This window comes from Opisthocomus hoazin, chromosome 15 (genome assembly GCF_030867145.1).
Source record: "Opisthocomus hoazin isolate bOpiHoa1 chromosome 15, bOpiHoa1.hap1, whole genome shotgun sequence".
Taxonomy (NCBI): Eukaryota; Metazoa; Chordata; class Aves; order Opisthocomiformes; family Opisthocomidae; genus Opisthocomus; species Opisthocomus hoazin.
Window position 1 is genome coordinate 17,608,929 of NC_134428.1, and position 24,564 is coordinate 17,633,492.

A 24,564-nucleotide genomic window follows, 5' to 3' on the forward strand; every position below is an offset into this window, starting at 1 on the left:
CCCCGCCCCGCCCCGCCCCGCCTCGCCTCAGCGCTCCCGCCCTCCCCGCGCTCCGCCCTCAGGGCAGCCGCGCCACGAGCCCGTCTCGGGCCCCGCCCCGCCCCGCCCCTGCGGGCATGCGCAGCGGGGAGAGGCCCGGCGGGGCGGGCTGGCGCGTCAGCGCGGCGCGCGGGCGCACGGCGTCAGGGTTACGCAGGGGCGCACGTCGGCGGCGCGGGGCTCCTCCCCGCCAGCGGTGGGCGCGGGGGGGGGGGGGCCGGCTGCGGGGCGCGGGCGGCGCGGCGGGGCCGCGGGCGGGGGTATATGGCGGCGGGTCTGTCCGCCCTGGCTGCCAGGCTCTCCCAGTCGGCCGCGGCCCGGTCCTACGGGGTGTTCTGCAAGGGGCTCACCAGGACCCTCCTCATCTTCTTCGACCTGGCCTGGAAGCTGCGCATCAATTTCCCCTACCTCTACATCGTCGCCTCCATGATGCTCAACGTGCGGCTGCAGGTGGGCGGCGGGCTCGCGTCCCGGGCCTCGGCCCGCCCGCCCCCGGCTAACGGCGGAGGTGGGGGGGCCGGGGCGGGGGGGCCGCGGCGGCCGGCGGTGTCACCGCGGAGCGTCGCTCGGGCGGTGCGCGGGGCGGGCGGCGCCGGGGGCTGGCTGCCTTCGCCCGTGCCCGGGAGCCGGTGCCGCCTCGCCCGGGTGCCCTGGGCGCGGGCAGCGAGCCGCCGCTCACGCTTACCCGTGTTCCGAGCCGTAGCGAGCTTCAGGACAGGCAGCAAGCTGCGAGTGCGGGTGTTCTGCTGGTGCATTCCTAAGGAGCTAATAAAATAATTTTCTCCATCAGTTTTCTTTTTTTTTTTTAAGTCAAAACCAATTGTAGCAGGAGAAATGTGGAGATGGTTTTAAATAATAATGTAACTGCATGAAAATGATGGTTCAAATTTAATTTGCGTCTCCTGTCTGGAGCCCGTTTCTACAAAACGTGGAATTCCCTAAACCAGCCTTGACCTAAAGACGCTGGGAGCTCTCGCTCTCTGTAGGGCTGAAGTTTCACCGGTTTTGTGATGAAATCAAAGCTTTGCTTGTAACTTAGCTGGCAACAGGAGCAGGCTCTGGGCTATCACAGCAAGCACCAGCTCTAGCCAGAGACCAGACGCTGTATTCCTCCTTATAAACATAGCTGTAATGAAAGTTTTGACATCTGGGTAGCAGCCAAGTGCTGAAAGACAGGACTGGTTGCAGTCTGTCACTTGTAAAAGCTAAGCTGAAACAGGAAGAGGTCAAAATGCGGTGTCTCATCTTTTTATTTTTGGGACTCCTACAGTTCCAAAGCTTGAAACTGAGCCACGCTGCTAGGAGCTGTACCCGTAGCTTAGTAACCTTGCTGGCTAAAAAGGTCTTCCCCTAGCTTGTTATCTGTGTACATCATAGTTCTCTTGTAGCCACACTAGCCTGCCAGTTGACTACAATATAACTACTGCCCTCGGACAGGGCTGGTGCAGCCAGTCAGACCGGTTCCCCTGGGGAAGCTGTGCAGGGCGTGTTGCTGATTTCCAGTGATGCGTGGCTGATTTCAGCAGGCACTTCTGTTTACAGGAAGATTATCTTAATATTTGCCTTCAGTGTTAAGCCTCTAATCAGTTACAGTCTGTGTTTCTAGTGGTTAAGGCAGATGGTACTGTTACGCAGCAAATCTCTGTAGCTGCTCGTTTGCTGACTCACTTTGCTGCCTTTTCACCATAGAGAGTTTGTCGCAGATTGAGCTGAAACTCCAGAAGAAAGCTTATGTTTGGGTTTACTTCCTACCCCTTTGGATGCGTTCAAGCAGCCTGTAGCGAGACGGGTGTGTTTGGACTACTGTTACTTTCTGCAGTTGGGTTATTCTTTTTCTTTGTGTTAAAGGTTTTTTAAAATTATTTTTCTACATACTGGGCAGCAAGAAACTGGGCTACTAGTGTAATAACTTTCTGCATTCTTTTTCTTTAGGTCCATATTGAGATACACTGACGTGTGACTTGGTTGCTGCTTGTGCTGTGTGCTGCAACTGGAGACAATCGCGCTCTGCTTCAAATTCAGCCTGGTGGGAAACAGCAAAGCTGTGCTCGTCTTCTCCAGGACTATGAAGAAAGAAGATTTAAACCAGAAACGAGTATGTGACAGTGGCCCAGACCATCACAAGGCAGCAGCTCACCTGATACATGTACATTCCGTGTTGAACAACTCTCAAAATCCTAATAGCAGTTTACAAGAATTATTTCATCTTAGCACCAGGAATTGTTCTCTCTTTAATACTATACCTCTGCCTTCTGTTGGCAAGGAGATGCCTCTGAGTTTGAGTGAATCAGCAGGGAGGAACTCAAGTGCAGCTGCTCCTTGGAAGGATTCATTTAATCTGCATTTTTCTTCTGGGAAAGACAGTTTTGATAGGGTTTCTCACTGCATTAATGGCATTTCAGTAGTGGGCTGGCTGGAGAGAGTTTGTAGTTTTGCTGGAGACTTTAGCTCTTGCTGCCGAGGAGATAACTTTGTATGTTTTGCACACTTCTGGCTGGGAAATTTGTTGTGTAATCCAAACCTGCAGTTTCTGGAATTAGAAATGAGCAGCAGCAAAGAGAATAAATTGCAGCTTGCATTTCCTGAAGAGTTGAAGCTTGATGGACTTGCTGATCTCTGTTCTATTCCAGTTGCCTCACGGAATGAATACGGACTCTTGAACAACCAGAACCCACTTTTTTTTCTTTGTTACTTAAACCTTGTGTCTTCAGAGCAAACACTTGGATACAATTTGCTTTCAAATATACAATATGTGACTAATAATTTTCACATCATACAGCTAGTAATTTCTGTGCTAGCTTTTGCACTAGCAGGTCTCTGGTATGCAGTAGTGAAGGTGAAAGAGTATTAAGATTTTAATAATATTTTTAACGTTAATAGAAAGTTAATTGACTAAACAGAGACAAGGTTACAGTTCAGGTTTTAGTGAGAAGTAAAACTGGCTGTTGGAATAATAGGGACTTTTTTGTAAGGAATATCCGCATCTGAGCGGAAAGAACTTCTTAATCTCAAAACTCTTGGGACTTCTGCAGGTCTGCCATTAACACTAGACTAGAACTCAATTTGATTGTTTAGCACAGATCCTTTTCTTTAGGGTTTGTATTAGCTGAGTGTTCTGGCTACTATTTACAACCATTTCCAATGAAACTGTTTCTTGCAGAATTGAATTCCTGCTCTGAATCCAACAGTAACTAATGTATCAAGCCTTAAAACACTTTGAACTGGAAAGCTGTTGGGAGGGTGGTCTTCAATACAGCATAATTCACAGCAGTGTTCCTTTTAAGGATGGTAATGCTCTAATTTAACAATATCTCATGAGCATTATTGCGCTACAATAGGCACTGTAAATGATTTTCTAAAAGAATGTTTTCTTTCCTTGAAAAAGTGATTGTTATCACTGAAGCATAGTAATTGTTTCTGGCCCAGTTGACTTTGGCTTTGGGACAGACTTCTGATAACAGGGTCTGGCAAAGAATGGAGCAAGCATGTTGGAATCAATAGAGCTGCTTGTGAATAAGAATTTGCAGGAATATGCTCCCATGGGCACATAGCTGGAGAAACGCATTGTGCAGTAGGTCGAAGTTTGAACTCGGTGTCCAAAACGCTCAACAAAGGAGTTGGTGTAGGTGGGCTTAATGTGCTCTAGGGCTTACCGAAAGAGGGAGATATGGGTGTGGGGTGAGACAGGATGCATTTTCAGCTCACCCTTTGCTCTGAGTTAAAAGTGAGGGCTTATTGTAAAGTCATGCCAGTGATTTACACAGCAAGTATCCTTTTTGCTAGCCAGCTTACTTCATGTTGAAACAGAGTAAGCGATGTTGCATTTAGTTTCACTGAATCCATTTGGAAAGACAGTGGAGTTTCTAATGTGGTGCACACTTGTATAGAGAAGTCCTCGATTATGAAGATGAGATGCCAGTTATCAGTGTTATGGGGAGAAATGTTGAATTTTTTTTTTTTACCTATTTCAGTGCTGAAAGTAAGATATACTACTTTTTATGTTAAATGATATGTTGTGTTTTTATTATCCCTATTGGTTGGCTGTTTCTTCTGGATGTTAGAGGAGATAAAAAGCCATTTACTTTCATTTAGACAATAACTTTTTCCCTGGTGTGTACTTTTATTAATTGCTTAACTTCTAGACTTTTGACCACATGATTACCTGTCACAAAATTACCAAAACCCTCAAAATAGTAATGGGTTACAAATTGTAAGTAATTATTTTGACAGCAACAGTTTCCTCTTAGTCAAACCATTCAAATTATTCATTCCCATCTGCGCTGCTGCAGTTTATCACCCTTGCAGTGGTATTAACACAAGTTCTTGTGGATCAAGATTGCCGAAGCGATGTGGGCCTGAAAACCCCAAATACCAGAAACAAAGACACTTATCCAAAACTGTGTGATGTATTTGAGTTATGGTGTTAAGCTGTTGTCTGCATGGAGTTGACCTGTAAAAATACTTGGCAGAGCCGAGGGTAGAGGAATGAAGGTGGGGAGGGGTTGAAGCCTGTTTAAGCTGTCTTGAATGCTAAAGAAAACATTGTGCAACTGCATCTTAATCTCTATAATTAGCTATATAGGTGAAGAAATACTCTTTTCCTGTATAGTGAGCTTTTTTTATTTTTAAGTTACGCATAAACACAATCCTGCATCAACAGCTGAGTGCTTGAACTTCCTAGATAAAGAATCAATTGGCACAGTTGTATCTGTAGTTGTTGCTTGAGACCTCGCCTGTTCAGCTGAACAGTTTGGCCTGGAACGTTCTCTACTCTGTTGTACATGATTTGGGAACCACATATTTAGGGAACCATAGTTATATACAACAAAAACTTGTAGGTAATATTGTCAGGTTAATGATCAAGAGGAGCAGCTAAAGCATAAATGCATCTGTCTAGTTTGTAATGCACCTGTTCTTTATGGTGACTTTAAAGGGGGGGAAAAAAGCTGGGGGGGGAAGTGCAACATGAGAGAAACCACCTGTAAATTAGAATTTAAATGCAGGTACAGTGGGTTGCCAAGGGTCTCTTTATTGATGACAAGCCTATGCAGGAGAGGATCTTGGAACTTCGAATCATGTTATATATCACAGTCCAGCTAATACAGTCCTGTTTTGCAAAAAATTTGCTTTGAGTGAGTGGCCTTTAATCACTTATTACAGGATCACTTTAAATACATATACAATACAGCTAAGCGAAATGATGGATTTTTTTGTGTACTATATGTATATTGAACATAAGAGATAAAGAATATGTCTTAAGTGAGTGGATTTAATCCATTTTAAGATAGTTTATGTACTTTGTCTTGGACTTTGTTGCTTAAAACCTAAAAGGTAACTTTCTAACTTGAACATTCCTTCTGAAATTCAAATAAAAGGATAGTTTGGTATGTTAAAATTTCATGTAATATACTGCACTTTAAGCTTGGGGAGGTCATAAATTGGAAGTGCTGTTCTTGTGCTAATAGAACTGTTTGACTGGTGGCAACAATGCTCAAATGGCTTTTACTGTTTGGGCAAGAACAGTGAACCAGAAGGATTGCAATCCTTTGAAACTACATATAAATCAAACACTGTATGGTTTAGGCCACCGTTCTCTTCCTACAGGTGTTTTGATATTGACTCATCTCAAAAGATGGAAGGTGTCTCAGCTAACAACCAGTTTGTATGGAGTTTCATGGCTTCAGTAAGTCAGATGTGGAAACTGTTTTTCTGAGTAAATGTGCTGTTAGGGCTGAGACAGATGATTATTATAGAACAGAAGAATAACATTCTTTTTTTTTAGTAGGGGTAAGGGACCTTTATACTGAACCAGGAGTTGCCTTCTTATTTCCAGTTCCTCTCTCATCTTGCTATCCTGTTAGTGTTGGAAAGAGGTATTTCTAAGCAAAATGTCAGGGTTCTACTAAACAACTCATGCTTTCTAAAATTTCATTGATCAGTGTCCGGATCCTTCCTGCACTACATAACAAAGAATTCTATTTCTGCCATTAGAAAACAAATTAAGTAAGAAAATATCCAATATTTAGAGAACTGCCTAGTAGTTTCCCAGAAATGTACACTTGAGTGGAAACTTCCTATATGGTGTACTGCTTTGAAAAAGAAAATATACTTTTAAATGTGTGTGCACAGAGCTCTGCATGTAGATAAAAAGTGTTTTATTACAGTATGATGTTGGAATGCTTATGCAAATGCTTATTAACTTTCTGACATTACAATGCAAAATGCAGTAGACGTGGTGGTGTACTTCTCAGTGTGATATTAGCTAGCGCAATCTTGGAAATCATCTGTGCATCGTCATGCACTGTGAGACAGTTTTATCTGTGACATTTTTTTAGCCTCTTCCTTTTTCAGTGTTGGGTGGTGTATTTTTTTTTTCTGGGGTGATTATTTTTGTTGTTGTTTGGGGTTTGGTGCTTTGTTGTTTGGGTTGTGTTTTTTTGTGGTTTTGTTGTTTTTTTTAAGGACTGCACTTTCTTAAACTTTGCTAAAGCTTGCTTGCTTTCTCCTTTTCTCCTCCTTTGCCCCTCCTTATAGGTACACATCCTTTTAATTTTTGGAAGAAGCAAGCCTGTACCTACTCTCCTAATGTATCATCTTATTGTCAAGTTGTTCCTTTTGTTTCTGTGGCCTGGTCTTACTTATATTTTCCTTCTCTTCACTCCCCATCATTTCTCAGTGTAAGCATATGCCGATACTCTGTTCCACTTCAGAAACACACCCCTGTATGAATAACAAATTGACAGAAACAATGTAGAGATGTAAGTATCCATAGTCTGTCATTAGGGCGTATGACAAGTGGTATATGTGACAGAGCAACAGGTAGTCAATGTGACATATTTCTGCTTTTTTCCCTTCAAAACTGCTACTCTGATTAAAATCTAATATTTAATTCAAATTTGTAGTACCTCTGTGAGCTGAGAATTGCAGCTAGAATTTGGGGCTTATCAAGTACATTGAGATGAAAACTTAAGAACAGTTACACTAGCTTCAATACTTTTCAGTTTTTTAAGTCATTAGTATGACTCTCTGAAAGCTTCACATGAATGTACTCTTAATATTTTGAAACCTTTTTTTTCCCTAAGAGTGCATAGAATAAAATATCTTCTGACACTTGTTTCTGTGATGCAGTCAATAACTGGGGGGAGAAAAAGAGTTTTTAGGATTTAAAAAAATATTTGTGATGAATCCCCTTTTGCTATCTCAGACTACAAAGCCTCTAATCCTCAAGGAAGAGCTGCATTCAACAGAACTTTCAAATAAACAACTTGTTGCTTATGAAAACACTAATATTGATGATCAGCTCACATACTTAAACACAAGGATGTGGATATCAGTCTGCTGATGGTGTGAAAACAAGAAAAATATGGAAGTGCCAGAATGATGCTGTCCTTTACCAGCCTGCACTGAGTAAATCCTGTTGGTGTGTACTTTGAAATTAATCCTGTATTGCATTCCAAAATCTCAATTATCTTAGTCTTTTTGGAATTGGTGATACAAGATTCAGAGTAGATGGGTTATTTTGTTGTTAATGATGAAACTAATTTACAAGCTAAAACGTTTTTGAAAATGGCCTGAGGGACTTCCAGAAAGAAAATCTGCCTTGAAAAGATCTAGTTTATTTCTGTGATCTCAATATGTTTATAGTCTGTTTTGCAAATCTCTTTTCTTCCTTCTTTGTGGAAGATCTGTACAAACATGATAGCAAAAATGGTTAAACTACAAACTTGTAAAAGTATCAGTGTTCTTTAATTTTCTGCTTGTAGTCAGTTTTACCTATTATCAAATATAAAAATACTGAGATGTAATTTAAGCTTTTGTTTTTAAAAGTAGGTAAATCTAATGTGTAGTGCCTGATTCATCACTTGTTGATGAGTGTTCCATAAACTCTTGAAAATGGGTTCCACTGCCTGCTGGTGACTAACACTAATTTTAAATGTTGACACTTACAAGATTTCCTGTGAACTGTGACATTACCCATGCAGGACAACTTTAGTCTATGGCCTTGGTCTTTGGCCTTAGGGTGTTTTGTTTTTATTGCAATGTGGGAGATGAAGGCTGGCACAAACCGTTTTTGTTTGTTCGAGGCAGATGTTTACAACTTTGTATGTATTTTAGAAATGTATTGTAACACTTTTTAACTTGTGAGAGGAGTTTCCATAGTAAACTTGAAACCTGTTGTCCTAATGAGATGAATACAGACTTTTGAATAATATAGTGCTGTTTAAGTTTCTGGAAGCTGTTGATTGTGATGCTGCTCACTTACACCACAGGAGGGAGTTAAACATCAGTCTTTTAAGCATTTTCAGTTATGGCATCATTTTTTCTTAGTACAGTGCATTTCAGTTTATAAATATGCTGACTTTGACTTGTCTCATGGATTGTCACTGCAAATAGGTTAATGTACAAAATCAATACACAGCGGTAACGTATTGTAACTGTTTACAATTGAACTCTGAATACCAGTTGATGGGTTTTATCAAGCTATTTAAAAACAGAAATAAAAATCTTTTAAAAAATGATCTTTTGCCTGCTCAACAAAAGAGCTAGTTTTGGTGCTTCTTGTTCCAATTTTTCACTGTATAAATTGTACAGATGTACTTAAAGAGATTATGTTTCTGGCAATATAAAGTCAGACAGTGAGTGATTTTTTTCAGAGACACAATTTGAGAGATGTGCATTTACTGAATGCCAAACAAGTTTAAAACCTGTGTGAGAATAAAAGAGCATTTATGCTTGGCCTTGAAAATTTGTTACCTGAGCTCTAGGGTAGCTGAATCATTGTTTGCCACCAACAGTCATTCATAGGCAATCTTTTTAAATGCTTTTTTTTTTTTTTTTTTTTTGTGACACACCTTAACAAACCAGTTACATTCAATGTAATTCCAAGGTATTTCCTAACTTAACTGGCTCTAATCTTGTGACATAGTTTCATTTTAGAAGGGGAAGGCAAACCATGCTAAGTATGTAGAATAGCCATAGCAACTCTCTTGCGTAAGTCAGGAGGACAGCGCTGGGTGTTTCTCTTCAGGGTTAAAATCACCTTAGTATTAACAGATATATTCTTGCTAAATAAAATATTCATATTACACGAGTGGAACAAACATGTATCTTCTGCTTAATGTTGAGCACTAAAAAACATATTTAAAAAAACCCAGAAACCCCTCACTTCTGAAAGTCGCTATCAGGTGACTTTTTGATTCTAGACTCAAAAGACATCATTAGCTTGCAGTTTTTGTTTGATCTCAGGGTCCCTCGATACCACAGGTGGTGCATTTTTGGGGAAGCATGTTATTGCTATGTGCTGTATTTATTCTGAAAAGAAATGGTATTGACAACCCTGAAGAAAAGGCTGATACCTTGACTACAAAATTAACACGTACTATTTTTCTTAATGATGAATGCTGACAGCATCTTTCCCCTCAAAACATGCATTTAAACAGCAAAAAAGAAAGGGGGACGAGGAAGGAAAATGGATGTAATCATCTAGTAAGGGCCGTGAAGTTTCAGCGTGTGTCATCTACAGTGAAGAAAGTGCCATCAATGCGCTCTGCAATTCACTGTCGATGCCGCCTTGCTTGTGGAATTTGCATGGTGCACACTCAAGTAACAGTTTCTAACTTCTGGCTGCCCACGATGTTCTAGCTGTCTCCCTGTGACAGTGATGTGATCTAGCCTTAATTACTCCTGTTGTCATTGCTTTCAGATGGTTTATCAGTAGTTTTAGAGGTATTTATATAAATGGGCAGGATACCTGCAGTACATGGGGAACTTCAAGCAACTCAGAATATTTTTGCAAATAAACTCAGGAACAGACCTGCTACCATGTGCGTATCCAAATCTCTTCCTATGAGGATCTGAAGTGTTATGAAGTCAGATTTAAGTTGGTGGCCTATGACTTTGCAGTAGTCTGTTCATCTCATACTATAGAATTCTATGAGAGCAGCTCCTCTGTACAGGAGCCCAAATTTCCTCTATGCAAATCTATGAGATTGCCAGAGGAGCCCTTTAGCAAGTTAGACCCATCACAACATTTACCTCTTCAGTATGTTTCTTAGCTCGTGCCTTTTCTGGCATACATGATAGCAGCTTAAAATTAAAATAAACAAAACCTCAAACCAAACACAAATACCAAAGACTCTGCTGAAGATATTCACATTTCTTAAGGAGATATTTTTTAGAAGTGGATGGAGTGCTTTACCTTCCATTAATAAAGAAAACACTGAAGGGGAGTCTTGTTATCAAGAACTGTAGCATGCTTGTAAAAAGCACATTATAAGTCCCTCAAGGATCACAAAGCACCATTTCTATTTGTTATCACAAATATTTTCTAGATGTATCAAAATACTCCTCTATTTATCTTTTAACCTCATAGTTCAAAGAAAAGAAAAAAAAAACAAATCACATTTTGGAATTATTTCAAGTATCATGCATTGTTAAAAGTATTCCCAAGGACGAAGGACCAAAACCAACACAGAAGTCAAATGCTCACCTCTTGCTCATTGAAGAGAAAGCCAGCAGCAATGACAAGCAGGATGTTTTTGATACTCTTTCTTCTGGGCGAGCGGCTGGAGGCCTTAACCACTTTAGCTGGAAGTTATTCACAAATAACCCTTCTGAGGTCAGCAATCCTGTCTTGCCTCATATAATAAAAAAATCTTTTCTGCAGCAGAGATTCCTAAATTGCCTCTCAGATCTTAGCCTTGCACTCCAAGTATCACACACTGACTGTAAGCATGTATGACCTGCTCCAGAGTTAGAATAGTTGCAACATTTCCAATTTCTGGTGTTTGCTCCCCTCCTTTGAAATAAAAGCATTTAAGATTAAAAACCCCAGAAAATATTATTATGATACTGTATAGCACCTTTCTAAGGGCTTGCTTGTACACTTTCAGGTGACTGTCATTTTAGGTCAGGTTTGTAGATGTTGAATTTTCTGTCACATTGAAAATCAGAGACTACCACAAAGACTAGATTTGCTGGTCAAGATAGACTGAAAATTGTAACATTTTTCAGAGTCGGACAGCCTTCTTTTATCTTCTGTTCCCGCTAGCTGCTCTCTGAGTGAGAACATCTGTACAGACAATAGCAGGTTTCAAGTCCTTCACTTCAATATACGGCGTGTGCTCCCAACAATCTGTTGGTTAAAATGAAAGCTGTCTAGTCTCTGTTGTCACTGTCAAACACAATTTTCAGAGTTCTTCCGTACATTTTATTTCTGGTTTATAATAACACATTTGGAGTTGTTAAATGTACCTTCTGATTTCTTTCTGTCTAGCTAAACTACTTACTTGCCAATGCCAGCAAGTTAGAATTCTGTAGAGATTTTAATCATTAGATGTTTTGTTACAGTCAGGTCATCAAGCTTCTTTGCTACTTGCTCAGTTTACAAGTAATTCTAATATATTTTCAAAAAGTATCCATAAGGCATTGTAGATGTTCCTGAACGGATTATTTAGGAGTTTCTCTTTTCTCCACAAAGGAAGTGTTTTTTCTGAAGGCCCCTATTGAAATAGCATTGTCCAAAGGTTTGATTCCATTTTGTATATTGCTATTGTTACTATAGCTACTATAAAAGAATGCTTGTATCAGTGAAAAAAACCTCTGGTAAATCTTTGTTACTCATATCTGCTTGTTAAATCCAGCAGCTGATCTGCCTGGGAAGGAACTGCACTGCTGCCTCCTACCAGATATTCTAGCTGTGATAGATAATGACTCTTCTCAACCTGACATAAAACCTGAGAGGTAAGGAATAAACTCAGGGGAAAAAAAAAGGACCAACCAAGAAAAAAAAACCTAGTGCTTTGAACATATTCGTGGTTTAATTTTGATAGATCATTTTGCCAGAAATATGGGATGAGAAGATATGAATTACAACATGAGGCAAGAGGCAACATAGATATAATCTGATTTTCCCTTATAACAGGAACTCTGTCAAATAGTTCAGATCCCACAGAAGGGGTGGGGTTAAATAAGGACTGGAAATGGCTCAGAGGAAATAAAAACCACAAATATTTTACATCCATTTTATGGAAAAGGAAAATTATACTTTTACTATTTTTCCCTCAGAGTTATTTCTGTTGTCCTTCCAGTCCCACATACACCTTATGATAATGCAGCACTAGAAGGTGAATTAGTCCATTCAAAATGTGGGGAAAGTAAGCAAGGTTTTGGGTTGCATTTTTTTTGCATTTCAGAAAGTGTAATCAATAAGAAAATAAATCTGATAGTAGGATTTATCTATTTAAGTAACTTAAAGTGGTTTTAGTAGGACAAATCACAGCTTTAATCCTGTAATCCAATCACACAAGATCAGTACTGATGCCTAGCCCTGTTGACTTAATCAGAGCTCTGTAAGCATGAGGATCTCCCTGTGTGAGCCAAACTGCAAGGTCTGGACTCATGTGTTCATGGGAATGTCTTTAAATTTAGGCCAGGTTAAAAGTCCAGGCCTACTGACAGTACACTCAATGTGAATCTTCCCAGCAGTTCAAATGGAGACAATACCATGTTCCTGAAGTGCTTTGAAATTCATTGCAAACTTTCCAAATATTGTACTCCTCATAGAAAAACAATCTTAAAATATAAGTGTATTATTTTGAAACAAAGAGTCAGCATTTACCAACTAAGAACTATAAAAATAAAATACACAGTGTCCAAAGTTACAGCATACTGGATGGTCTTCTAAAACAGAGGAAACTCCTAGGAAATCCAGTTCATAAAATGGTATCATTTGCTACTTTATTTGAATTACTAAATTGATAAAAGTTTTTGCTAAGAATTTTAACACAGCTTTAGTCACTATTGTTTTTAAATTTTAGGTATTCTCACATGAACTACATCAAGTCATTTTTAACAAGGTTATTACAGCTTTTTATGCAAAGTAAGTGTAACTGTTTTGTTTCTCCTTTTTTCTTGGAGTATTAAATTTTAAGTTTTTTTGTTTCTGGACTACTCATTGTTCACCTGTGATATGCTGGGTCTTGCATTACTTTGTTTAAATTCAGCTGCTTGATGTTGGTGCTGCAGTTAAAGATACAGAAGTTTAATATTTTTATCTACTACTAATGATCAAGAAAAAATATTGGACTACCTTCTTGAAATAATGAGTTAATGAAGTCACACCAAATTACATTAATTAGAAAGTCCTTACAAAAAATCAGGCTGTTAGAAGAAATGGGTATGAAAAAAATATTTTCAAAGCTCTTTCTTTTCACAGTTTAAATCACAACAAATTCTGCTTTCAAATTAATCTGACAAACGTTGTTATGTTGTAATAATTTCTTGTCATTGTAAGCAAGAATCCACATTTTCCCCCAGTTGTTCTAACGGGTGTTGTGACTGACACAGATATCAGCAGAGTAGTAACAGAGTGTCCCCTTGCAATTTCTACTTGCAACAGAAGACACTCCAACAGTAAATTCAATAACTCAGGGAGAATTTTGCATGACATTATTTCAATTTGCTGTTCACAGCAGTGGCTTTATTAAAGAAGTACTACAGAAGTGTTGAACAATTGCTGATTGTTAGCAGAAGGGGAGGAGAAATTATCTTAATCAGGCAGACTCCAAACTCGGACCTGTAGTCTACATCTAAACATTCACTAATGGGCTCTGTAAGGAAATCAAAAAAGAGTTCCTGTTATTCAACAATTACTGAACGTGAGTGGACATGCCTCTGTTCAAAACTGGACTGAAACCAATGTGTACATGCACCCAGCTTTGTAGGAGCCTTTAGAGAGTCTTTTTGCTCATCATACTCCCATCATACCTCTAATCTTGTGATCTAGAGATAAAAGACCATTTCTTTAGCATAGAATATGAAATTATAGTTTTCTGACTGCATGTATATAACCATATATAAATATTTACATATAAACACACACATGCACGAATATCTTTGCTTGTTTAGCTCAAGAATAAATTTCTTTTTAAGCGCTTTGCCTAAATGATAAAAAAAAGTCCAGTAGCAAAGAATGGAAACACATCCCTAAGTGCTACACTAAGCATGGTAAAAGCATACTCTTCTATTATTCTGGAACTAATATGAATCTTCCGAAATCCCAGTGTGATAAAGATGCTGCTTTACTCATTCCTTTTGCCCATGGTCAGCATTCTGGAACAACATCTTTAATTGATTAGCAGTTTAGGTTTCTGAGAAGACTGCTTTATCTGCATTTATCTGTGATTACTTGCAGATTCATAATCAAATAAAAACAACACTATCTCCTTTCTAATAGTCTCAATACAGCCTTTTATTATTTTAGCTGAAGAACATGAAGAACTCATCTCTTTTTAACTCCTATCTGTATAATTCAGCTTTACTAAAACAGAATGAAATAGAATCACAGAATGTTAGCGGTTGGAAGGGACCTCTGTGGGTCATCCAGTCCAACCTTCCTGCTGAAGTAGGGTTACCTACAGTAGGCTGTAGAGGACCTTGTCCAGGCGGGTCTTGAATAGCTCCAGAGAAGGAGACTTGACAGCCTCCCTGGGCAGCCTGTTCCAGTGCTCCGTCACCCTCAGAGGGAAGAAATTCTTCCTCATGTTCAGACGGAACTTCCTCTGCTTCAGTTTGTGCCCATTGCCCCTTGTCCTGTCGCTGGGCACTACTGAAAAGAGCTTGGCCCCATCCTCCTGACACCCACCCTTCAGATATTTGTAAGTATATATTAGGTCCCCTCGCAGCCTTCTCTTCTTCAGGCTGAACAAGCCCAGCTCCCTCAGCCTCTCCCTGTAGGAGAGATGTTGCAGTCCCCTCACCATCCCTGTAGCCCTCCGCTGGACTCTCTCCAGTAGCTCCTCATCTTTCTTGAACTGGGGAGCCCAGAACTGGACACAGTACTCCAGATGGGGCCTCACTAGGGCAGTGTAGAGGGGAAGGAGAACCTCCCTCGACCTGCTGGCCACACTCCTCCTCATGCACCCCAGGATGCCATTGGCCTTCTTGGCAGCCAGGGCACACTGCTGGCTCATGGTTAACCTGTTGTCCACCAGGACACCCAGGTCCCTGTCCACAGAGCTGCTCTCCAGCAGGTCCACCCCAAGCCTGTACTGATGCATGGGGTTGTTCCTCCCCAGGTGCAGGACCCTGCATTTGCCTTTGTTGAACCTCATCAGGTTCCTCTCTGCCCAACTTATACAACATTCATAGAAGGGAGAGATTTGTACAAGTTATGCAGAAAGTCCAGACCATTTCAGGAAAAAGCAGCAGCTAGAAAAAGAACTGCCAGGCTACTGTTCTTCATGAACACTAAATCTGGAAATTCTGTAGAAGGAATCAGGACACCAAAGATTCAAATTTAAGAAATGTCTAAAAATACTTCACAGAATGAGTTAATCTATGAAGAAGATAACCATTCTTGTCAACAAGTTAAAAAAGGCTTTTCACTGTGAGAGAATGAGATTTATTTAAGCATATAAATAGTACTCAGATAACAGTCTATTTATCCTGCAAATGTGATGAAGATGTTGAAAAAATTACGTTTAATTGTAGTTATCTGCCATCTTGTTTTTCAGGTTTAGAGTCTTCCATACATGCTGAGTTCCAGAAGAGCCTTACAGGTGGGAATAAAGAGCAAGGACATGATTGTGCTAGTCAAGAGAATTTAGCTGTGCTCATTATCCTTCTTCTAGTGAACTGGTTTCTCTTCTAGCAGGAATATCAGAAGGCAGGCCTTATCAGACCAGAGAGGAGAAAACATCCTTGCAGCAAATAATTAATTTGTTCTCAGCTGGTACAACAGCTGAACTAAATATCCTAGATTCTCATGCTTTTGAAATGCTCACTTTTATGTGAAAAGTGTTTCAGGTACAAATGTACTGTTGTTTCCTAAAGCTTTCAATTTCCCCCCACAAACACCTAAAGAAATGGAAAAGATACTGTTTAAAAAATATTCGTCATCCAGTGTGAAAGTGTTGAGCGGTACACATTTACTTGAGTAGCTTTGTGGATTAAAATTGTGCAGTAGATATTTTAAATATGTGAATCATTTTTCTATGAAACATGCTTTAATAGTTCTGCTATATATATATATCTCCACCATCTTTGTTTAATTTTGCATATTTGGAAATTTTCTACATCCTTGTGAGTGGCACACCTGATGCAGACATCCTCAGTGCAGAGCTTGCATCTGTACAGCTGAGATTTCTGGTATTTGGAAATATAGAAAAGGTTTTAAAGATATCCATAAAAAAAATGAAACAAAAAAAAAAGTTTAATTGAATTACTTTGCAAGACATTAGTTTTTCAAATGTGTCTATTGTATTTTGTACACTAAGTCAGGGGTTTTTTACACTAAATTGCTAGTTTTATCTGAAGCATGGCAATCTGCCAACCTTAGCTCTTAAGTGATAAATTCTGCTACACAAAGCAAAAGTTTTTATATCTGAGGCCACTTCCTTCTGCTATTTTATCATCTTCCTGGTTTTGTCTGTTTTCAATAAATGTTTGCATTTCCACATCTTTTATATGCATGTATACACAGATCCTTTCCTCTGTATTAAAACTGATAGTTGCAAGTTGGTAAGGATAAAAAAGACAGACTGTTGACTTCAATTTCATTGCACTAATATACTATACAGATGCTTTTGTATTAAAAGATCTTAACATATTGACAATAAAGTATTTCCTGAATTTAGTAGTGGGGTGGAGAGACAAGGATTGATGTTTCATGACAAGGTTTTTAAAATGGAAATAATCTGTGGGTACAACTATATTTGACTACTACAAATTGACACATGGAGGCTGAGTTCTCACAGTGAAAATGTGTTATTTTATAGCATCTCAAATTAAAGCATATTGAAATTTAAAATCTCAAAAGAAATTATGGTGGAGGCCAAACATCTCTCCTTTATCTGTCCCAAAAGGTTGAATATTTCTGCCTGGAGAGAAAAATCTGGAAAACTCAGCAGTAAGGAGAAGCCACAGATATCCCTGCACACACAGTGGAACCCAAAGGAACCTGAGGGAAAGAACTGAATTATGGGTGGTCAGGGGAGAAGAATGAGATCAGAGGAAAAAAGTTAAACTTGCAATGCAGCAAACTGGAGAAAAGCCTTTGGAACTTACAAGAAAGAGCAGCTGTCCCTGATGTCACTGCCCATTTTAGCAGTCTGTCATGAATTCCTCTTTCCCACAAAAAACTGTTACTAAGGATGTAAGCTGCAAATCATCATGTACTAATCTTTTTATGAAGCCGTTTTTGTTGTTGTTGTTCTGTAGACCTATTGTTCTTTTACAATTATATTAACAGACTAAAAATAACAAGGGCAGTTCTATCAGACTTAAATTACAATTTTGTTTCTTAAGAACGATTATTTTATACTGTGCCGATTGAGATCACAGAAATTGTTTTCTGACCACAGAGGTATAAGGTACCAAATTCATCCTTCACGTAACTGCAGAGGTAAATAGAGTTACATAAGGAATTAATTTGATGTGTCTCCTCCATTTCCTTGGAAAAATTCTTCGTTTTACGCTTGCCAAGTTTTAACTTTGACTCTCTCTTGCTTAACATCTTCTTGTACGTAGAGACAGCTTTTCTTTCTTTAAGATAATAAAGAGAAATACAGCAGGAGAAAGACAATGAAGGTGAAGATCTGCTTTTTAAATTGAAAGTACACTTCAATTAGAGCAAGAAAATATCAAAACCTTTTTGTTTTGGTACAGAAATGTATGGGATTATTCGTACATCCATGAGGATGTATGAAAGGAATAAAACAGTGTGTATAGGCATGAAATGGAAAGGATTTAAGTGATGTTTTTTCTGCCTCAGACCCAGTGTGTTTCTTTCTAACTGCAGCAGTTGGAATAAACAGGAAACTTTCTTAGTTAGAGACAGTAAGAATTTAAAATATTAACCTACAATATTACATTTAAAATATTACACATCACCTTTTAACAAAGAATCACCTCCCCTTTTCACCTGAACTCAAAAGGAGCCATGTAATCTACAAGAGAAGCTGAAGGCATACTCTCACCAGTACACAACTGCAATTTCATGATACAATAAATTTAGGTTTTGGCACAAATTTATTTGTACGAATTCAACCCACCAAATTTATTTAAAAAACAAAATCCTCATAAAGCAAGGAGTGGAAAGTGTTTTTTCTCCTAATAGTTTTATGTTAGACTTGGTATCATCTATCTTCCTGCTGCCACTATAAAGCCAGGATAAATCTTCATCCAAACACTGTAACTCACAGCTGGCTAATCTTGACAGGAATGCAGTTACATGCTCATATTTGATCGTGACATATTTATTACCATTAGATGATCTAATATTGCATGGATCAGACATTAACAAGCATATAAGTCTGACTATAGGCACAGTTTGAGAAGGGCTGAGCACGAGGGATCAGTAAGTGAAATTGATGGAGAGTCTGTGGTTCAGAAGAAGGTTAGAATCATGCAGGAATATTGTCCCCACTGACAAAATAACTACCCAGCAGCCTGCCTTCCTTCTTTCCACACCATCTGTGCGTCACAGTTTACCAATGTTGCAATTGTGCCAGTGCAACTGTTTGTGGGATCAGAGTGTGAATTTAAGCAATGGCATACTTCTGGTTTAAAAATGATTAGTTTAGAGATAACTTTTAAAATCTGGATTGAGTGATCTGATTTACAGTGTGGCTTCACAAACAGTTGCATGAACAGCTGAGAGGGCACTAAAAGTCATAATCTTTAGTTGCCAGTTTCTGCTTCTGTTTAAATTTATGGTTCCATATTTATTAAACACAGATTTCTGCACTGCTGACTAGCCAGCAGCAAGATTTGAGCCAGCTCACATGGAGATACGCAATTGCATTTCAGATGCTCACTGGTGAATCAACAAGAGCACCTGGTCTAACCCTTCCAACACTGTATGTCATGAGCGAGTCCAGCCTGTCACTTGGCTGCCATATGTACTGGGGGATGCCAGCCTTGTCACACTGTGGCGTTGTTGAAGATGGCTTCTCTGGGTGGGGAGCAGGAAGGAACTGTGGGGACCTGCCCTATTATCAGCACTACTACAATACATCCCTCAACTGCTGCCACACGCATACAGCTAGAGCTGGACTCATGCATGGTTTACAGCCCAGCTATACCTCCCAGTGTAGGATGAATTAGGAATTCCAGATTCCCAGGGCTTGGTGAGACTGGAGTGCAGTATGCAATAATACATTTAACCACCCCAAGTTGGAGTTAGACAGCAGAGGTGAATTCTCAGAGTGTGGCTACTTCTCAGGGTAGAAACACAGTCTGGCCTTAATCAGTGCACTCTCCTCTGGAGAATTACTTTGCATCAAGGTCTCTCATTCTCATGAGATAGAAAAGCCCTCTCAAGCTTCATGCAAAATTCCACTCATGATCTGTTTCAGCCCACATCCTTTGAATCCAGCTCCTCTTTTTCTGTTATTTTAGGCACAGCTTTCATGACAGAAAGCATCCTGTTTGTGTCTGGTACTATGCAAAATTAATACAGGTAGAACAAGTTCTAATGCAAAGTATATTTCAGATCATAAGCATTATAGAGTTGGTGGACCTCCACAATTTTTACTCATTTGGTTTTCCTCACTGGGACTTTCTGGTGTTCTTTACTCAATGACTCACCAGTGGCCCTATCAGTGTTACACAATGGAAACAAGCACTGACTTCCAAAACCAGTAATATTTGATGCCAGAAGTAGATTAAGCTCATTTAGAAGTCTTAAAAAAACCCCAACAACTCAAAATATGTCAAGAACTGGAATTTTGAATATGCTGCAAATAAAATTCAGGATACAATTTAAAAGTTCATCTGGAGAAAAGACGATGCAAAATTCTTAGAAGAGAGGCATCTTTAACTTTGGGTTTATTTACTGTTATAAGAGAACGAGCTTCCTATTCATACAAAAAAGCACCATCCATAAAAGATGTTTGACTTGCTAAGCTTCAGCTTTGATGTTCCCCAAAGCAATATAAAACACTTACATGTAAAATGTTTTTGGACTAAATGAAAGGTGCAAGCACTTTAGAAACCGTTAAGCCAACCAGAAAACAGCGTTTTCAAGAAACATATTTTTCCAGCTGAGACAAATATGATACATGTGACAGCATAAACATTTTAAGAAACAATACATAGCTAAAACCTGTCTGCCAGACAGAAGTCAAAGAGTTTGCCTTAGGGGTTTAAGAATACAGGATTATTCAAATACTGCTAAAAAAAAAAAAAAGCAAGGAAAAAAAAAAAGACATGATGATGGACTAAGACCTTCCTGCCTGGAAACTATTAGGCAACGCTTCTTAAAAAATAAAAATTGGTTCATTATCTAGATTTGAAACAAAAGTATTCTTTAATACAATGGCTAAGCGTCGATGGCAGTGATTCTGACTATCAACAAGATATTGCTTAGGAAATGTAATGCTTGCACCATTTTTCTAAAAATGTGAGCAAGTAGTAAAATCAACCAAACAATTCTAGTTTACAAAATGTTGCACAACATCTATATTCTTTAAGATGTATCTCTATTCTTTAAGATGTATCTCTATTCTTTAAGAATGTATTCTTAAGACTGTACAGATGTTCATTTCTTTAAGATTAACTGTTCTCCTTAAGGGTAACTATAAAATTCATAAAAAAACATAAAAGAAGACACAATAAGCAGACTTTAAAATTAGCGATGTCTTGACTGAACGCCTAAATGGGGATACCTGCATCCAGGATGATGACCTCCTTAAGTAGGGTTTCAAAGATCCTTTCTTCCTTCAAACAGTAAGGTGCAGTATTCCATATCCCTGTGTCTGATACTGACGTCCAGTCTGATGGCACAATGGCAGTTACTTTATTTCTTTCCGCACTGAGAAAATTTTGAATTGTATTTCTTGTCTTTGAATACAATGTTACTATCTACTTTCCAATTACTATCCATGTAATAAACATCATCATAGCTCACACTCTTAATCGGAAGTAAAGAGTTTATTAAATCTATCATCATAAAATGGAATTCTACATCACTGAAACATTTACATTACTGAAAGAGGAAACTTACCATAGTAAGATTAAGTTTATTCCTTTCTACAGTAAACTGAAGATGAATAAATGTTTTTCAGAATTTCCATTAATGAATAAAAAGCAATACAGAAAAAAGGGAATCCACTTTTACTGAGGAAAGGATGTGATAGCCAACAGGGCTTTTCTACTCTTGAATTCTTTGATTATTAAAAAAAAAGAAAAAAAAAAAGAAAAAATAAGGGGGAGTGAGTAATTTTTCTTTTCATTCACTACTGCTTGGAATCTGGTTCAAATTGAAATCCATGACATGGCTTAATATTTAATGAGCCTTTTGGACCACAAAAATGTGATGTAAGGGATTCAGTTGTTCTTCACTGACTCTCTGTGTAGGGACAAATGTCACAACAGATGTGCTCCTAACCCCTTAAAATGAAAAATGACATGATAAATTACTACTTAGTGGAAACTGAATCAAAACAGATACTAAACTATCCAAGTAGAAGAAAAATGACAAAGTGTATTACCTGAAAAACCAGCAAACAACCACATTTGTCATTCAGGAATCAACACTGCCAACAGCAGTTTTTTGGAGAAAGCCCAATTTTCCCCTAAAAATAATTTCAATAGACCAGCTATTAGACAAATTTAGACCAGCTATTTACACAAACGACAGACTATGAAGTTCTTCCAAGACAGAACGTTGGACTTGTAGATATAAAACTGGCAAAACATACTTGTGGTAGAAATAGAGTTATGACTACAGCAAGGACTGCAAGAAAGAAAAAAAAAGATCAAGCAATCTTTAGAAAACTGTTGATTGAAACTCTTCTTAATATGGAGGTAAGAATAAAACTCGTATATATTTCAAAACAGATGAATGATCAAAGCTCCAGAAAAGAAAGCAGATGTGAGAGAATTATTCACATGAGTAGTAAATAGTGTATTGGAATCTATCCTAAAATATCCTGAGATTGTAACCTGTCTCGCTACCTGGCATCTTTGTTGGTAAGGAACTACCCAATATTTAATGATAGTCGCTTTGTTGCTGTTGAATTACCAAAACCTATAGAGTAGCTGTGCTATGGTAGAACTACTATAGCTGTGATGTAGATCTATGACTGTAATTCTCCAGTTGATTTTGTACATTTTCAAAAATTCTATCCCTGACCTAGTTAGGTTTACAGCCAGACATTGGACTTATTAAATACACAGGAAAATGAGGCAACAAGTTAAAAGGTTTGATCTTAAAAGTTCTTATCACACACCTCGCCTGAAGATTAAACAGCTTTGTCCAGTCAGCACCTTGTATGCAGAACTAACAGTTTTATGCCTAGAACACTTGTAGGATCAGGCCAATGCAAAAGTCAGCCTATTTATAATATACAGAATATGTATGAAAATTTCAAGTTTTAAGGAATATCTGCCACCATTTCAGAGACATGCAGCCTTGAAGAAGACACTATAATTTCAATACTCTTTTGTACTATGTATCATTAATAAGTCATCGTACTAAAACAGGACTGGAAATAACAGATTTTCCCTGAGAGGGTATTTAATGACATATATTTCAAAGTTACAACAGATGAAGCTACCTATTCAATAAAGCAAAATACTGAAAATATAACTGCTTGCTCAAGTTAATAATGAAGTTCTAATAAAGAACATTTTGCTTATCTCACAAGTTTGGAATTGTCTGATTTCACCATGAAATTTGTGTAAAATATCCCAAATGATCACTTACAACTAGCACAGACTTTTTTTCATATCTTGCTTGCATCACAAAACCATTTTTATCTTTGCTATTTATTTGGAGAACTTTAAAACCTAGTATTGCTTCCATGAAGTCAACAGGAATTTTGCACTGAATTGGTGGGAGGAGGACTGTTCTCCAGAGCTCACTCTTCTCTGCTATTAGAATTAGTGACTGGACTACCTTTTATTTTGCAGTAGAATTTTCTTTATAGCAAAAGTATATTAAGTTATTGTGACATACAAGAAGGAAGGAAAAAAATGATACTGGCAAACAAAAACAACAAAAGAAAGGAATATATTTTATACAAAGGTGTAAAACAACACAGATCAAATAAAAGCAAACAATCCGTGATCAATTATAAAATTAGAATTTTTCTCATGAACCAGATTCCCCCTAATGTAAATTAACAACTTGCTCAGCATGCACAATATTCAAAGTCCACTGTCATGTTCACCTGCATTCAGACTTCTCTAAACTCATCCTTTAATTGCACTTTATAGAGACACACTTCAAAATACATCTCTTACCAAGGTAATGCTTCTGTTTTATGTAACCATATCCTTTTTATACACTAACTTACCAAACTTGTAACAACGTTTAATTTAAAATATGAAATACAGAGGAGTATTTTAAAGATTTGTTAGATGAGGTAAAACGTTTTATCGCCAGAGCAGCTGCCAGAGCCAAACCTCAGCTCTCAGCAAAATGGGCTGTAATAACCATCTCTTAGCGGCGGTGTCAAGAGGTGAGCGCACCCGACACAGCTTTCTAGACGGTGCTCTGTCCCATGCCAGCCTATAAGAGGAAAATGAAAAACCCGATATTTTCCTGTTGGCTGACCCTTTCCTCCCACAGCTTCCTATCTGAATAAAATTTTGACACCAAAGGTTTAAAAAAAATAAAGGGGGTGGTGGCTAGGAAGGAAGGAAGGAAGGAAGAGTGGTCTCTGCCAGCACACTTCTGCTTACCTTTACAGACTCTGGAGGCTGCTGATACCCTGACTCCCGTGGTATCTCACTGAAGATCTTCACTGGGGATTTAAGAAATCCCACAGACACTTGGACTCCTAGGGCAGTAAGTAGGCAAATCCCTTCTGTCACCAAGAGAGACAACACACAACGCAAAACCCTGCACTGCATGCAGAGAACAGTCCCATTTACAGGGAAGGCTTTTCAGGACAAAAACACCCAGCACCCCTCCAGCACTGGACCAGACCCAACAAGAAGCAGCAAGCAAGAATCAGCAGCAAACATGCAGAAACATCATCTGCCTCAGGCTCCTTCGCCCACCCTGCCTCAGACTTCAGCCCACCTCGTCCCCCCTCACGATGCGGCTTCGGGCCAGCACTGCCCTCACCTCCCTGCCACCTCCCGCTCCTTCCCCTGCCTTCAGACCCCTCCAGAGGAGTTAGCAGCTCTGCAGGCATTTTCTGGCCACCACAGACCCCAAGCGACCACCGCAAACCGCACGAAACCCAACCGACTCGACGGCTCCCCTCAGCGCCGCCCGCCACCGCCCTCAGGCTGCTCCGCTCCCCGCGCCTGCCCCGCAGGCCGGACTCCCCGCCCTGGCGGCCCCTCACAACCCGCGGGGAAGTCGCTTTGGGGGCCTCACCGCTGCCAGGCCGCGCCGTGCGAAGCCGCGAAGGGAACACCGGCAAGGAGAGGCGGGAGGGAGGGAGGCCCCCCCCGCCCCGGGCCCGGCCAGGGAGCTGCCGCCCCCTGAGGGGAGGAGGCAGGGCGGCGGCGGCCGCCGACCCTGCGGCGGCGGGTGTGGCGGCCCGGGGCCGGCCGGGCCTGCCT

At 39.5% G+C, this 24,564-nt stretch overlaps 1 protein-coding gene and 1 long non-coding RNA gene across 4 annotated transcripts; one reads left to right on the top strand and one right to left on the bottom strand.

Moving 5' to 3' along the window:
• Positions 1-283: 283 nt before the first annotated feature.
• Positions 284-8,558, top strand: SMIM10L3 (small integral membrane protein 10 like 3). The gene is made up of 2 exons (XM_075436547.1): positions 284-489; positions 1,972-8,558. Exons 1-2 carry the CDS (start codon positions 304-306, stop codon positions 1,990-1,992), a joined length of 207 nt encoding a protein of 68 aa, XP_075292662.1. The 5' UTR covers positions 284-303; the 3' UTR covers positions 1,993-8,558.
• A 4,799-nt stretch (positions 8,559-13,357) lies between these two features.
• LOC142363219 (uncharacterized) lies at positions 13,358-24,543 on the bottom strand. Of its 3 annotated transcripts, none has more exons than XR_012765589.1 (4): positions 24,377-24,543; positions 23,731-23,828; positions 20,709-23,557; positions 13,358-13,649 (listed from the first exon to the last, which is right to left on the bottom strand). It is a non-coding gene; the product is annotated as an uncharacterized LOC142363219 (long non-coding RNA). The 3 variants fall into 3 exon arrangements; XR_012765590.1 differs by lacking the exon at positions 13,358-13,649 and having other exon boundaries at positions 19,641-20,816; positions 21,534-23,557; XR_012765587.1 differs by lacking the exon at positions 13,358-13,649 and having other exon boundaries at positions 19,641-23,557.
• Positions 24,544-24,564: the final 21 nt, after the last annotated feature.